The sequence below is a fragment of the Porites lutea genome, chromosome 9, assembly GCF_958299795.1.
Source record: "Porites lutea chromosome 9, jaPorLute2.1, whole genome shotgun sequence".
NCBI lineage: Eukaryota > Metazoa > Cnidaria > Anthozoa > Scleractinia > Poritidae > Porites > Porites lutea.
Genome location: NC_133209.1, coordinates 18,307,325 through 18,324,005, shown reverse-complemented (window position 1 = coordinate 18,324,005; position 16,681 = coordinate 18,307,325). Strand labels below are relative to the sequence as shown.

Below are 16,681 nucleotides of genomic sequence, written 5' to 3'. Positions count from 1 at the left end.
TCCACACTGACGCAAATAAAAACCTGCAGATTCCTGTCTGTTCAGAACACCTAAGATGATGTGGGGGCTGTTGAAGTTGGCAGGGAGGACTAATAAGCTTAGCTTTGATAGGGCGCTTACTGTCATGATATGACAATATCTAGTTTGCACTTTTTGCTGATAGAATTCTCAAGTTTCTATTCTCCTTTAACTTCGGTAAGCAAGGCATTCTCACACGTTCTGCGCGCATAACGTCTGAGTATATGTAGTTTTATTTAATAAAAGCGACTAAACAACGACGAAAAAAAAAAACTTTTGCTACCATTCGTTTTACATAAGGGTATTCCCGGTATATTGTTGTTACGTTGTTGTGGTTCAATTGATCCTTGTTTCTAAATTTTATTTTTCCTTTTATTGTTACAAATTTCGCATAAACAAAGGAAGAACAATTTGATCCAAGAAAAAAAAACTGATTGAGTTACAACATATACACATGATGTCCGAATTCTCTAATAGAGTGGAATAATTCTTGTAATATTTTTATACATAGCTTTGGTGAACTTGAAGAAATTATTATTGAGGGACCAAGAGCCGGTCGGGTCGATATAAAGCCGATGATCCTTAAGTTTATATCAACATATTGATCGGGGATGTTATAAGCAGCACTTAACTTACGGAAGGAAGAAGTTGGTTTCTTGTTTCGTCTACCAGAACTTGCACAGCTTGAAAAAAAAACGTACATTCCTTCGAGTACAAACAGGTAGCCTTAGGAAAGCTACCGGACTTCCATACATTTTATACCGTGGGTTGAACACGGAACCTGTTATAGGACGCCATCTTGTATAAATAGTGCCGTGTGGATCCGTGTGCCAGAGTCTTGTGGAAAAAATTTAACTTACATGGACTGCACGAGTTGTTTCAAGGGGAGTAAAATATATTATGTCTATTATGGCGCTAAAAATAAATGCTGCTGTGTTTGGGCTATAATATGAGTAAAGGGAAAAAAGCGAAACCACACTTATTCAATATCCTTGGTAATTAATAGGGATGCAAAACTATCCGTGACTGTTCGTACCCTACGGGGGGGGGGGGGGGGGGAACGTGACGAGATGCATGTTCTCGCTTGCTATAGTGTCCAGAAAAAAACCCTCAAATTTAGTGAAATTTCTTGGTGTAAAATCCCAAGCCAAAAATAGTAGTTTTAAACAAATGCAGGGGCACAAATGTTGTGGTGAAAGAAGTTTCACTTGAATAACAACACCAAAGAATTTCGTCCACAGATCTTTAACTGAGTTAGAGTGAAAAATAATCTCACCATGACGTGACTGAAAACGTTAAATACATATCCTTACCTCAAGGTGATAAATAAGAGAGAATTTTAAAGATAAGAGAGAGAATTTTAAAGATAATAAGAGAGAATTTTAAAGATATAGTGATAGAATTAGGGTGAAACAAATTGACACACGATCTCGCGAGGTACTTTATACTCCGATTCAACAAACATTAGAGATAATAAACATCAAAGAATGGGAAGCCGGACTTGGAAATTAAAATACTGCTCAGTCAGTATGGTTTCCATTTACCTTTCCAAAGCAGAAAGTACTGCCTCGTAGCTGGTGGAATTGTTATGCCCGGGGTACTTTGTTGGCGGCGGAGCCCAAGCAAAGTGAGCGGCAAAGGCAGCTCTCGATTGATACTTTAAAGCACTCTCCCGCTAGTTAAGCCCTCCTCTCCCCCAGCTACGCATACGCATGCTAAACAGAAAGGCGAATTCACTCCCGCACATACCAGCTAATATTATTACAGTTCCCGGTTCGGCATACAAGCTACATCACGAATCATGCAGACGTAGGATGAGACATGTGTATGGAGTTCAGGGAACTTGATATTTTTGTTTATTATTCCAAGTTTTATAGACCGTTTTGGATGACTAAAAGATGAAATAGACTATATACCGCAAAACCACATTAACTGGTATGATCATAGCTGGCACTGCGTGCGCAGAAATGAAAAAAAAATTGCCTATTAAGCAATCTACATGTCTGCGGTCTTCGTGGCTAGACGCAGGCAGAAGAAACTAACACACTATGCGTGAAGGGGGGAAGGGGGGCACTTGAGGGCAGTTTTAGCGTGGGTGAGCCGCAAAGGCCTTCAAACCCTGACCCTGTTTAAGACAAAATCTGTTCATTTTTCTACTCTGTTTAAGACAAGAGACTGTTTTTCATGACCCCGCTTAAGAGTGTAGCCCAAATGCCCTGTTTAAGGAGATATTTTCTTTTCAGAGAGTCAACAATACAAAAGGGGGAAAAATATATTTAGGGGTTTTGGAGTCACATACAAACAGAACAAAATTAGATTATCTTAACATACTTCGTTACACACGTAGACCGCTCACCGCCAGAATTCACTCCCTGTTTAAGAGGCTTCTGGTCTAAAAAGACACCCTGTTAACTGAGACGCTCAATAGTGAAATTATATACCCTGTTTAAGACTCAAGACCCTGAATATCATACCCTGTTCAGCGGGACATGCCAAATAAGGGAGTGCCCCCCTCTGGGGATTCCTCCGGGAGTAATCATCGCCCCCCCCCACCCCCCACTCAATGAATGATTAGGACCCAAGAGAGAATTGCCATTCTCACATCATGAGCACACTGAAAATACATCATCCTACGTTATCATGCCAAACGTTTGCTGCTATTTGTCACTATCAATTGAAGGCTTCTAGAATTTGAAATTCGTGCAAATCAAATTCAGTGTCCTCACGCAAACAGGCCGCGTTAGAATGGAGATGTTGTTAGGTAATGTGACAATCTTTACTGTGGACTACAAGGCTTTCCTCGCAATGACCAGTTATCTATATTTGATAACTGTAAACACGCAAAACGGCCAGGTGGAATCGATTTTAAAGGGTCACATGCACCTACGAATCGAACAGAGAGACAAATGATGAAGGCGGAGGGGCAGGGATTATTTTAGGTTTGACAAAAACGATACGCGAGAATTGCTCCGGTCATGTGAAATGTTCTGCCGTAATAAGCTTTTTCTTTCAGTAGTTGTGTGTTTTCTTTTCAGTTTAAATAAATTTTATTAACAACTTCACGACCAGTGCTGATTAATTTCATATTTCTATTTCACTGAGAAAAGGAAAAGTATAAAGTAGCTATTATGGGGTTACCATTTTACTGAGCAGATGGTAGGACAAAGGATACTGGCTACAATCTCCTAGTGGAACCTCCTGTATCTCTCTCTATACCCCTCCAGGGCTCGAGGCTCAGTTAGTTCTCCGGAGGGGGGGGGGTACTTTAGGAATTTCTGGGTGGGGATGTGCCGCTGGGAGCCTGGAACCCTTAACCTTTACCAGAGCTAGTTCAGCTGAATTTTGCTACCCTATACTAGAGTAAACTCCCCAAATCCCCCCTATCCTAGAGTAGCTGTGTACCTAGTCTAGATAAAATCTTCAACCAACTGATCAGTTTCCTGAAAAATGATACCCTATTCTAGAGCCAAACACTCTAATTTATATACCCTATCCTAGAGTAAACTGCTTGAAAACCATACCCTTTACAGCGGCACATATCTATATAGCCCATATATGGCAGTACTCCCCCCGGGTTAGTTCTCTCGATCGCAGAGGTCGGTCGGGCTCTCTAGTGCGCGGCGAAGTCTGGTAACGAGGTAGAGCAAAACGGATATTTCCTTCTTGCAAGTTTTGTTTGTACAGTATTTCTTTCTTTTTGTTCGGCAGATGTGAATCATGGATATCAGTAAGTTTACATTTCCGCTTCCTATGACCCCGTCAATAACATGGTATATTTTTATCAGTCTGTTGGTTATCAACATAAAAGGAAATGGTAGTTTAACAAAATGAACGCTGATAATGAACTTATCAGACTAAATAGCTAAAACAGACGATCTGCCAGCTTGTGAAAGCTTCTGAATTTGCTGGCCGTTACCTTGTGCAACGCCACAGCCAGGTCTCCATGGCTAAAATATTTATCTCATTACTTGTTCATATTGATCGGCCAAAGTTTTATTGGATTCACCGCACCCGTTTCTAGGATATTGTGGCCTACCGCCTACCTAACTTTGATTGTTTTTAGTTGTAAGTATTTTGCCTGTAAGGTGAAAAACAAACGCATGGTTGGTCATATAAAGCTACCCTAACTGTAAAGATAAGCGGAGTCTTGGATATTTCTTTCCGTTATTTTGACAGTTTCGGCTCCGAAAAAAGAATAACCTTCATAAGCATTCTGTCGGCAAAAACTGCTGGAAGATATACGGAATTTAATGTATTGGCTTATTTAGCAACAAAAATTTAGAAACTATGACCGTTTGTTCTGTATGTTAGCTTACATTCAGTGAAAACACGAGTCTGTATCTTCTTCGGTAGATGAATTTTTTGTAATGAAAACGAACCAAATCAAAGCCGAGATTATGGTGCAATTGCCTTGATAAAGTTTCACATAGCAACCGTCATGCCAGCGTTTCACTCTAATTTAGAAGAGTAACTGAACAAGGCTATTGGGCAATAAGAGTGGTCATTCGCGCGCAGAAAGTCTTTCCAAAGCATTGAACAATCAAAATCCCAGACGACTCCAGGAAAACGAAAGTTGGACGCTTTTGTGAACGACATTACCCATTGACAAGTTGGCAGGGACGAGCGAGCGATTTATCTGCTTTCGTTATTTTCCTACCCCAATTAATATCTCAACAAAAGCCTAACAGCCGCCAAAATATATCCGTTTCAAATGAATTCACACAAAAGATAAAATTCCAGCTGTTCTTTTTTATTTATTTGATAGACTTCTCATCTTCTGAATAAAATAACAAAGTATCATATAAATATAACCTCTAAAAAATTCCATTACATAAAAATACATCTCTCTTTTTCTTTTGACAAACATTATATATACATTTTTCTTTATCGCAAAACATATTTCATGGCGTTTTTTGTTCTTTTGTGAATGTTCTTGAGTCATGACAGACTGATAGACCGAAGTTCACATCTTTGTACAAAGTACAGATAGTTAAAAACACCAAACATTAATCTGATTTCTGTACTTAAATGGTTAAGCTGACATTTCGTCGATGCGTCTTTTACAACAAAAACGGTGAAGTTCAAAACATGGATGTTTACCACATTTAGAATAAGAAAAATCGTTTCACTGAGGCTTGATCTTTCACTGTTCATACCCCTTGGTCCCTCAGTATATAAGGCAGAAGTGAATTTTGGTGAAATCATCTCTTTCGTTAGATTGGAATTCTAACTTAAAATACGTGACTACTCGAGAAAAAGCTAACATATCTTTGATGTTATTTTTATTTTTTTCAAGTAAACGTCCGAAATCTGTTCTTCGTGACTGATTTCTACCTTCACTCTGCCTTTGGGAGACAAGGGCTTATGAACGTCATCTATGTGACGATCAAACTTACGACCTTCTTTCTATGTCCTTTCTAATGACAATTACAATGAAATAACGAGTGAAAATGAGTAACACTCTTATTACCGTTGTGTCCAAGTTCGTATATTCTAATTTTCGCTTACGACTGCTGCTGCGGCTGATGTCTTTTCATGTGCAAAGCCAGATGATCTGATCTTGCGAAAGCTCTGTCGCAGAACTGACATTTAAACGGCTTGGCTCCTGTGTGTTTTCTAAAATGCCTTGTCAGCTCATCTGATCGAGCAAACCTCCACTCGCATCCTTCCCAGGTACATTTATAGGGTTTTTCACCCGTATGAGTTCTCATATGAGCCTTGAGATGCGAACTTTTCGTATACACTTTTTTACAGCCTGGATGTTCGCAATGGTGAATGCGTCGACGTTGAAGTTCAGGCGAGCCTCGTCGATGAGGCAAGATGACTGTTGGAGGGGTATATGGTGGTGGAGGGCCGAGGGGTCCAAGATAAATCTGTTGGGTGACCATCTCTGGAGATCCAGGGTTAGAATTCGGTGGCGTTGGTGGGTAAATAACAGTGTAGTCGCGTGGAGGTTGAGCGACTTTAAGTTGATGGTAGTGTGGTCGATTGTCACTTGTTATGGCCATATTGCCACTAACAGCAGGCACTGAGCTGATGGTTGTGATTGCTGAAGTGGTCGAAAACGCTGGAGCAAGCGTGAATGTGTCAACATCTGTGACGAAAACCTTCTCTGGCACCAACGGTAGCGGGTGAGAGTTGTTGTTATTCTCCACAATCACACAGTCATCGTTCGAATCATCATCGAACGTAAAAAAGTCATTGACGACGTTGGCGCTCTCGCGGCGGAATTTTCTTTTTCTTGAAATGAGCGGGCTCATGGTTAATGGCGAAGCAGATGAGGCTAGGTATTTTTCCATTTCCCACATAGTCTAAGAAAAACAACAAGGAGAGATGAAAGGTTAGAATCAATGAAACAGAGTTCACATATCGAGTTGTCAAATATGGCGCACTGGTGCGTGTACCGTCTTAAGCCACTAATTTCCCTGTTTTTTGTCCAACTTCCACCACCAATGAATACTCATTTTAGTGCTCAATCTCATGCACAACACTTTAAGAAATCAAAAAGTTCAATCCGCAGTTTAACTGACTTTAAGAAATGAATGTTATAACTTAACGCGAGGAATTAATGATCAGTGCGATAAACAACTCGTTCTATATATTGTAACAAGCGTGCTGATCATTGAATTATTTAAACTTCTGAGTATCGCCAGGGTCTAATCGGTTCTCTCCAAACATCGTCCACATCGTGATAACGCATTAATTTTTAACGAGCAGTTTTTCACGCAGTTTATGAATAAAAAAATCCGCAAGAAAAATTGATTCAACTAAAATCGAGTGAGGGGTTACGCATGAGTGGGCTGTTATGATTATCTTGGGTTCTGAACTTGCTGTCGCGCGAATATTTCTTAACCAAACTAAAGGAATTCGTGTTCTATTGTAACGCGGTAATTTACCAGTTAATTTAAACAGATCAACTAACCTGCCAATCGTCCAGTTTTGGTTGGGATGAAAATTGCGCGCTTGAAACCGATGGACGAACAAAAGTGGTGTTTAAATCACATTCGGAGTTGCTACCATCAATGACTGTCCTCGCCTCTTGAATAACTGATACTGGTAAACTTGCAAGAGCCATTTTCACTTGATTGGTTCAAAATGCCCCTGCTAGCTTCTCAGCTGTGAGTAATCAGATAATTGAGTAGGCGCGTTGTTATGGCTTTTCCTTTTCCTACAGGCACTCTAACCCAACTGTTCAGTTTCCGATCTAATGATGATTTGAATCTAGCGAAGACATTGCTTTATATGCCCGTTCGTTCAGATAGTTCGACTACTTTGTTACCAAATATGGGAAATGTAGGCGTGTAGGTGACCTAATCTCTTTGCGGTTGGACGAAACAATGCGTATTCCCTCTGGAATGAGTCTTAGCCAATCACTGACCAGAGATTTCTATAGTTGTCCTCTTGATGACGTCAATTGAGGGTAATTATTCGCCGCGGGTCATTTTTAGTGACCTTTGGGAGCTCTGATTGGCTGAAATTTGATGGCTCAGTAATTCTTTTGAGCGATGAAAACAACTTGATTATAAAAAGTTGACATATGAAATGAATCCTTTGTCTGCAAAATAAATACATTGAGCACAATAGCAAGTTGTAATTTCAGCTCATTTGAGTGACAATTTGACTTCCGTGCTGGAAGATTCCACGAATCTACATTCCATTAGTGACTTTGCTTCTTCCGAACGATCTCATTTTCCGTGCTGGCGTGCAAAATGCCCCTCGATTAAACGTTCAGCAGGTCTAAAAAGTGAATTTCAACGCACTATGACAATAAAAATTATTCTTAGGGGACGTCTAAGGACAATAATCAAGTCACTGATCCAAAACATTTTGTTGTTTGTCGGATCGTGGGAAAATAATTGTTTTGACTCGCATCGTCGGAAACATGACCAAATCGGGAAGTGGCGACCTTTTACGACTGTGACGTAGTAATGCTTTTGAATAGTCCCGATTGAGTGATATATTAAGAGGTCGGGTCGCTACGATAAAATGCTTTCGTTCCGACTTAGCTAGATTTATCAACTTATGGAATTAACTGAGTAGAGATTTGTAATTTATCCCATAAAAGAGCATTCTAAATATATGTATGTTGACAGGATCCGATCGGCTCTTGATGTTGATAATTTTTTTGGCTTTTCATTTTTAATCTGGAAGGTAACTGTTTTCTACTTTTTTAGGGTATACAACAAGGATAGATCAAAAGGCCGATTAGAGCCAAAAATATTGCCATGCTTATTGATCGGGTATTGAGCACGGCCAGCCTTATAAAAATAAACTGCGCCAAATTTATCCGCTGTTTACATTTTTTTCCTGTGTATAGACCGTTACGGAATGTGCGAATATTATCTCTACTCTAATTCCTTACAACTGAGTTCCAACACAAGAAAGGAAGTTACGGAGTTCATTGAGATAATTTGCATTTCCTTCGGCGGTCACTCCTTCTGACTTACAGGCCGTAAAAAAGGCGTAACGAGCCAATAATCCGTTACTTTATTTTAACTGTAACAACTTAACCCCTCGTTAATTTCCAGGTGGCTAAACCACGGGTTTGTTTATCAATTTTTAAAAGGACGGGCTGCACTCCGCTTGCTTAGTCCACGTATGCTTTCCGGAATACATCTCCTCATTCACGTGTTAATGGAACTCCTGCCATCTGAAAGTATCTAATTTTATTTATTTGAACACCACCGTATCTTACTCCCAAGACTCAAAGTATTAGGGGTTACCTCGTGCGATATTTTCCGTCCAATAATTTTCATCTTGGTTCAATGCAATGAGAAAGGTTCTCTCACGTATTTGGATAAAACAGTCACCTTGAGTCAACTGGACAGAAGAAGGGAAACGGTGCTCGTGCCGATGGACTATCTGAGTTGTTACGGTTCTCAGTGCAGAACGATAAGAACGAGAAAAATTTTAATAACTGACCCAAAAATGCCAAATCCTTACCATCGCTTGCTATCGTTTTACCTGCTCGGGAGGCCGACAGATGATCGAAATTCCTCGGCAGGAAACCGTAGATGACATCGGAATGTCGAAAGCCGATATCATTGTAGGGGGTTTTCGAGTATCAACTTCGTAGGCGGAGCCGAAGCTTGCCGATGGTGCGCCGATAAAGAAAGGTCATTGACAATTTCCGATGGACTGCGATATTAGACTGTTTACAAACTAAATGTTCTAAAACAAGAACAAAGCTTCACTGGGCGTCGCCCAGGGGTCAAGTGGACAGGCCAACACTCCGTCCAAAAATAACACACTTCACAGCGCTCGTTTCAGTATCACAATAGAAAAGAACGTGTCTTTCCATATAAGCCGCGATCTATCAGTATAATGTATCTGTAACTGTTTCAGACCGAAATGTTGTGTTTCCTTCGTTTGCTGGTGCGTATACTTCTAATAGAAACTGAGTATTTTCTTGAAAGTTCATGAGTGTCAAACCCTATTTGGTGATTGAGTTGTCATCGCATTGAAGAAGAGCTAAAGGTGCGTGTCGTAAATAGCATTAGGCCAATTCAGTTAAAACTGCGGGAGTGAAAAGATTTGGACACAAATAAACCCTCTTCTAAACGAATCGCCGGCAAAGTTGAATGCTACTGTACATGATCATCGCACATTTAGGCCGATTATGAAGTTACTATCTCCCTTCTCGCTCAGTAGCCAGCACACAGACGTTTGTTTTACGTTTGAAGTCAATAAATCCCCACGGTTTTTATTTTTTCTACGCGTTCTTGACGATTACCAAAGAGAAAATGGAGGGTCTGGGGTGAACAGGCGAGTCTCTATGCCGAGGCGATGCTCGATCTGTCGTAAAAAATCTACCTATTTCGTAAAAAGCTGTGTAATTATCTGGGTCGTAGTGGATCGCTGCCGTCACTTCCACTATGTTTTGTTTTCGTGTCTTTTCGTTGTGGTCTCGGAAGTCTCGTGGCTCGCTCGGTTTCCTGCGGCGAGGTCGTCGTAGACTATTGACGTCAATTGCGGTTTTCCGGTGTGATCGAGTAACAAACAACTTTAGCAGAATTTCCTGCTTTCAATTTTTGTTTTAGCAAAAAAGGCATTTGGTTTCATCACGGAGAGTTTCACTCCACCGCGAAAGGGAATTATTTCTTTGACAATTCTTGAGAGCTATGGCTGAACTGTATCCTTGTAAAAATGTTTGAACCCTATTGTACTTCAAATACACGTACAGTATGCTAGTCAAGCATATTGACCCGATATTGAGAATTAGTTAGATTGTCATCATCATCAGAGTATATGAAGTTCTACTGGGAATTCCAACTTTTGAGTAGTCTACTGAGAAAGCCATCCTTCAGCTTGGAACTATCTGTTTTTTACAATGATTTCAATGTTTATTTGTATTAGTATTCACACATGAGATAATGTTGCATACAAAGAAAAAAAATATAAATAATACTAGTTTCAATTTAGAACATTTTTTGCCGAATTCTGGCCATGTGCTGTAGATTCGTTTGAGGTCACTTTGTCAGGGGTTATCAAACTATATAGGCTTCGCTTTAACCAACTGTAAATTAGAAAAAGAGACTTTTGTTATCAGGAAACTGTCGCTACAACACGGTTTTTGTTTTTGGCTGCGAGCTGATCAATACGCGTCCTACTCTGTGGTATTTTGTGTGAGTGATTTTGTCGGCTTCATCAGGGTCAAGATGTATTTCTCTACCTTCTTAAGCATTCAGCCAAAATATAACTATAGAAAAAAATATAAACCGCTATGCTTATCTTGCTAACTAAAAATGTCAAAAAAAAATATCAAAAACTGAAGTGAACACTTGATTCGTTTGTTGAGTTTTCGGAAAGATACCGTGTTGAGTCTGTGTTAAAGGATCAAATAGCTACAATCTTATAAGATTATCTCAGTAGTACACGTCAGAAAGCTCCTCTAATTTCTCGGAGTTACTTAAACACATTAGTAGAGGTTTCTCATATCGGAACTAATATTTGTGCTTGATCGAGTGTACGAAAGCCTCCGGAAAGTCTCTGGTAACAGTGGCTTCCCTGTTTATTCCTCTCGCATTACCACCGACTTAACCAACTTCCTTCTTCTTAAGTTATATTTGGTCTGCAGATCATGCATCCATTAGCAAAAGACTTATCACGGATAAACTGGTTACAAACTGAAATACAACATCGGGGGCACCCAACAACGGCTTTCTCCTGAATACATAGAAAACACTTTTTTGTCTTTCCAGAGTACTTATAGATCGATATAGATATCTAAAACAGTAAAAGATGCATTCTAAGCAGCGCTATAAAATTTGCACCTGTTTGGTCATCCTAGGGGAACTTGAGTCTTTTCCAAATTACAAGGGCCTCAGCATTATTTCCCAATAATTTTAGCTGCAATTTAACGTACAGAAAAACTCCGCGTATAAGAACCTGGATTTTCAATTTAGCCTTAAAACAGGTTCTTATATAGATGGTACTTAAAGCAAATTTAGACTACCAAGGTTCTTAAAATAGGTTCTTATATTTTCGTATGAATTTCAGTTAAATATATTATAAACATCATCTCATAATACAATATAAATCATTTATACCATACAGTAATGCCTAAAGGCAGTACAGTGCAGGTATGTCCTTACCAAAACATAACAAACAAACTCATAGTCAGTTCTCTGAAATGCCATTTCAAAGTTGATACCAAGAAAATCTTGGGACAAATAAAGTACATTCATAACCAGTTCCACTGATAAGAACCTAACTTAAAATTTTAGCCTTAATAGGTTCTTACGTGGAGGGGGCTTAAAAACGAAAATTCTAGCCTAACAGGTTCTTAAAACCCAGGTTCATATACGCGGGGTTTTACTGTATTACGAAAGTAAGAATTAGTTTCTGATATCTCCCTCCATCACATTTTTGAATCCGATAATTTTAGGTTTCCTTTGTACGAAAAGTAGCCTAACTTGGGCAGTGAAATGTGAAAAATTAGTGAATAGTAGAAAAGCTTTCAAAATTGTATATGAATGGAACGGACATCTAGAAATGTTTAGCCGTCCTCAAGTAATAGAAAATTCTAGGCAATGTTTGCTTCTCCGAAGAGATATTTTACAGAAAACAGTCCACCCCTCTTTCCAGGCAGGTTTCATCGCTAGTTTGAGACAAGGAAAAAGGTTTTTTTTTCTCTTTTTGTCTTTTTGTTATTGTAGTACTGACAAATTAAAAAGTAGTTAAGTCTCCAGCTTTGTCCTCCATCTCCGTTGACTGAAAAGGCTAAGCTTCATTTCCTCCAAAACAGCGATAGTTGTTGTGTTGAGATGGCTCAGAGTTAGCGATGTTGACTAAAACAAGCTAAGAAAACGTACATCTTTTAATATCCTTTCTCTTGGCATTGGTTTTTTCTTCTTCTAAGATTTCCCTTGTAAAAGCTATACGCTACAATCATGGTTTATTGATCTGAGGATAAACGTAGCTGTAAAGATATACGAAGGGGCCAAAACGTACGCTATATGACTTACAGTGTGGACTAAAGGGTTGAAGGCCAAGGGCCCAAAGCGTCATTTTATAGAAGCTAATTGCTAGTATACACACCTAAAATGGGGAACAGGGAACAGTTCACAAGCACGACGAACGGGAAAATGAATCTTTGAATTGGGACAAAACCTGGCTTGAAACCCTCACCCTTTCAGTGTTTTCTTTACCCATTCACTGTTTTGTTGTCATTTTTCATGTTCCCGTTTCCAGACCTTACGATGCGCTAACGGCGACGTTGATGAAAACGTCGCTGAAAAATAGACTTCACATCCTTTCACTTTTTTTCGCGATTATTCCAAGGGGCCCAGTTACTTAAAAAGAAGGAATTTGGGTTGGAGCTGAAGAGAAGGGACCGCGCCCGAGTTCAGACAGAGATTGTAGAATTTATCGCCTTGCCGTTTCCTTTTCTAAGTAAACTTAAAATTTGGTCAATTCACGTCCTAGTTATGCAGTGACGGCAAAGTAATGTACAAAAAAGTGGATGCACGTGCAGAATTCAGGGGCACCCAACGACAATTTTCGGAAAAATATCTGTTCGGAAGACGATTTGAGATCTAGAATTTTCGGAACATTTGTTGTAAAATTTCTTGCTTGCCTGCCTCTCCTAGGATTTTCGGACATCTAAAAAATGGTAAAATTGCCTATTTTTAACGGATTTTTACCCTAAAAAGGTCACCTAGAATTTTCGGGAGCCTTTTTTCTGGCTAAAATTTTTGAAAAGGTAAGTTTTGATCCCTATAATTTTCGGATCACTAGACTTTCAGCTAGGAAATCCGAACAGATGAAAAATTTTAGGGGATAAAAATATGCCTATATCTACCGTTTAAATACTAAAATACGTTTAACAATTCTATGTTTAAGTGGTTTTGAACTATATTCTCGTTGGGTGCCCCTGAGAATTGTTGTTTTGCTCATTAAACCTAACGCTTTTTTGACGTTCCCGTTGCCGTCGCTTTCGCCGAGTGAGTTTCGTAAGGTCCCTTATAACTGAAGACTGCAGCAAAGACAAAACTAACCATTGCCTGTTTTTCATTGATTTAATCGGTCACTTCTGTCTTTCTTACATTTACAAAAAAAAAAAAAGATTACGAGAGTTATCTACTACTGAGGGCACGAAGACCTCTGGCTATGCAATGCAAGCTTGTTAAAAAAATTCTAATGAGGTGTCCTTTTTTAGAAGACAACACTGCCTCACCTGGCGCATGCACAGTCGTTTTTCAGCCCTGTTCCTTTCTACTACAATAGATTCGATTAAAATTACATTGATAGCGGTGGCTTAATTAATTTATTTGTATCTTTGTAGCAGTATTTGTCATATATTACATTTAACATTCCATCAGTTTTAGTACAGTTCGTACTATACGCAAACTTTACTGATTATAAAAACCGCAATGAAGAGGAACTTCAATATATATTATTCTGGATGGATGTTTTGTAGATCTGAAGTTGTATCTTCATTACTGAGTTTTAATCGAGTTTTATGCTGTTATATCTGTTGCAGTTAACTTTTATTTTTCTATTGTTTTTGGGTATGATTATTTATGCTAATGTACGGATGGGGGTAGATAAATCTTCGATCTTTGATCGGATCTCTTAAAGGAGATAAAAATGTACTAAATTCAATATATAATTTTTCGATGTATGCACTTTTCGCCGAATCATTTCTTTCATTGGAGCTGGTGCCAAAGCGTCTTTTTGCTTGACTGGTCAAACTCTGCTAAAATAGCACACGCCTATCCAACGTATAGTTTGGAAAGGTTGATTTTATATTTTTTTCCCGGGATTCATTCAGTACAGTCGTCCATGTCGTCTTACAACCACCTCAGTTTGGAAAGCACTAGTTTGGAACTTAGGTTGATTTTATATGATTTATTCAGTATTCAGTACCTCAGTATTACAGGCACCTCAGTTTGGAAAGCTCTGCTTTTAGCCTGCGTAAACGTTACTGAGGCAGGTTGATTCGTGTTAAGTTTGATTACAAACCAGTCTCGCACGGATTACTTTCAAGGACAATTATATATGTTCCAGCAACCTTTTGTGCCGGAATTCCAGTGACTTATTAAAAAAGACAATTTGATTTTGTTTTGTTTGTTTTTCAGTGTTATTTGTTTTTGTTTTTTTTTTTTGTGCAAGAAGAAGTAAATAAAGAAACAAAAGCTCTTTGATTCAGTTAAATTTAGCGAGCTTCCCACGTTACTAAATTAATGTAGCTCGCACTCTTTGATTAGGATCAGCAACCTTTTGTTTTGAAGTTATTTTCTGCGTATACGCCCACAAGCCTATCAATTACAGTTAATCCAGACATTTTAAGATCATCTATCTTTATGTAATTAAGATGGGTTTGTTTGTAGTCTTATCAACTTTTAGCAATAAGCAAGCTGGTTAACAAACAAAAATCCCTTCAAACATTGTTATTCTAGAACTTGTGAATGACATTAGACATAATATAATTGTATTCAGTTTTTTAAATTCTAGCTGGACAGACTAGCTGTTTCCACGTTTGCACTGACTTGACAATTTAATTTAATTTTCGTTTTGTTTATTAACGAAACAAATTATCGGAATTAAAATGGCCCACACAGTCAGTGCACTATGACCTTTCGTCGAGCGTTTAGCTTTACGATAACTAATCGGTCTCGGCCGTGGGTGTGTCGGGAATGTTCGCTATGCTTCGCCAAGTCGATGTTTCAGCTAATGTTTGTTTGTTTTGAAATGACGAAAGAAAATTCGAGATGTGGGTGGAACAGCCTAGGAATTTATTAACAACGAAAGGAATGTGTAGTTCAGTAGATTGTTTTTCAAAGACGAGTATAGTTGTATGGAGAGTAGGTGTTCAGGTTTTAAAAAAATTAACCTGAAAAAAACTCTGTTAGTCAGAGCTGCCAAATTTACAACAAAGCCGGGAAAAGAAAAAGAGCAAATGGCCCTCGCTATCATTAAGCAAAATAATGAACGGAACAGCTTACAACAGAGGTTCTGGTTACTATACGTTCAGGATCTGCAGCCATTTTAATTTAGTCATCTATTCTACATGATTGGTGGTAAAGCGAAGACTGGGAAAAGCCAATTTTATTCCAGCATTATTTCAAGATGTAACATCATAAATTTCTGAAGAATTTTGAAAGAGCAGCGCTGCTTCCTCCCCTTGAAGGAGGAAAATGGCGAGATTTAGGCGTTTTCAAGAAGGAACGAACACTTGAAGGGGAATGTGAACATTTCTATCTATCTTAGAGACCTTAGATGGCGAAGAAGTAGTGGCGAAACCTGGAAACAGGTCTGCGGGAGTGGGACACCCAACACCTCGGTGAGCAGTCCGCCATTTTGTCTTTTTTCAACGGAGAATTGGGTGCCACTGCCACAGGCAGCTCAATAATAGGGCCATTTATACAAGAAAAAATAAGACGCGTCCTAAATAAGACGCAAACTATCCCCTATAAGACTGTGCCGTTTATACGGGATAGTTTGCGTCTTATTTAGGACGCGTCTTATGTAAGACGTATCTTAATTTTCCTCGTATAAATGGCCCTAATGAGGCTATGAATTGAAGGCATGTAAAAGATTAATTTGGCGCAAAACAGTTCCAAAAAATAGAACTGTAGCCGCGATTAGCTTAAATCGAGAAAGGAATGTGGTTCGAATATATGTGAGCAGCCGTTTCTTTTGTAGCTTGCGTAGCATGGCGGTTTTGTCGGGCCACTACACTACTGAGCGACGAAGCCGCAAATGCGCGCCCGAAAGAGCGGCGAACCCGCGCGAAATATATAAACCGCCTGCTCGGATTCGTGGCCTTTTCAACTGCGGCCCCTTCATCTAATTTTGACATCCTATTGACAACTTGTTAGGTTTCACAATTCCCCCCCCCCCTTATCTCTGGGTCTGGATGGTCGCGCCCCCCCGCATCTATAGGGCTGGATCCGCCACTAGTTTTTACAGGGGCACCTAACAACTCCTTTCTGTAAAATAACTGCTCGAAGGAGCAAATATTGCCTAGAAATTTCTGAAGCTCGAGAAAGGCTAAAAATTTCTGTATAACCGTTCCAGTTGCCTAAGATATTCGGAGTTTTTCTTCTTTGTTACCTACGATTTTCGAATTTGGGTTCTCAACACGCATTTTATTACCAAGATATTGGGAATGCTGCTAAAAAAAAAAGGTCTCCAGAAAATTTCGGTATAAAGACAA

At 39.2% G+C, this 16,681-nt stretch overlaps 1 protein-coding gene across 1 annotated transcript; it reads right to left on the bottom strand.

Moving 5' to 3' along the window:
• Positions 1-4,747: 4,747 nt before the first annotated feature.
• Positions 4,748-7,258, bottom strand: LOC140947253 (uncharacterized). The gene is made up of 2 exons (XM_073396308.1): positions 6,941-7,258; positions 4,748-6,329 (listed from the first exon to the last, which is right to left on the bottom strand). Exons 1-2 carry the CDS (start codon positions 7,091-7,093, stop codon positions 5,523-5,525), a joined length of 960 nt encoding a protein of 319 aa, XP_073252409.1. The 5' UTR covers positions 7,094-7,258; the 3' UTR covers positions 4,748-5,522.
• Positions 7,259-16,681: the final 9,423 nt, after the last annotated feature.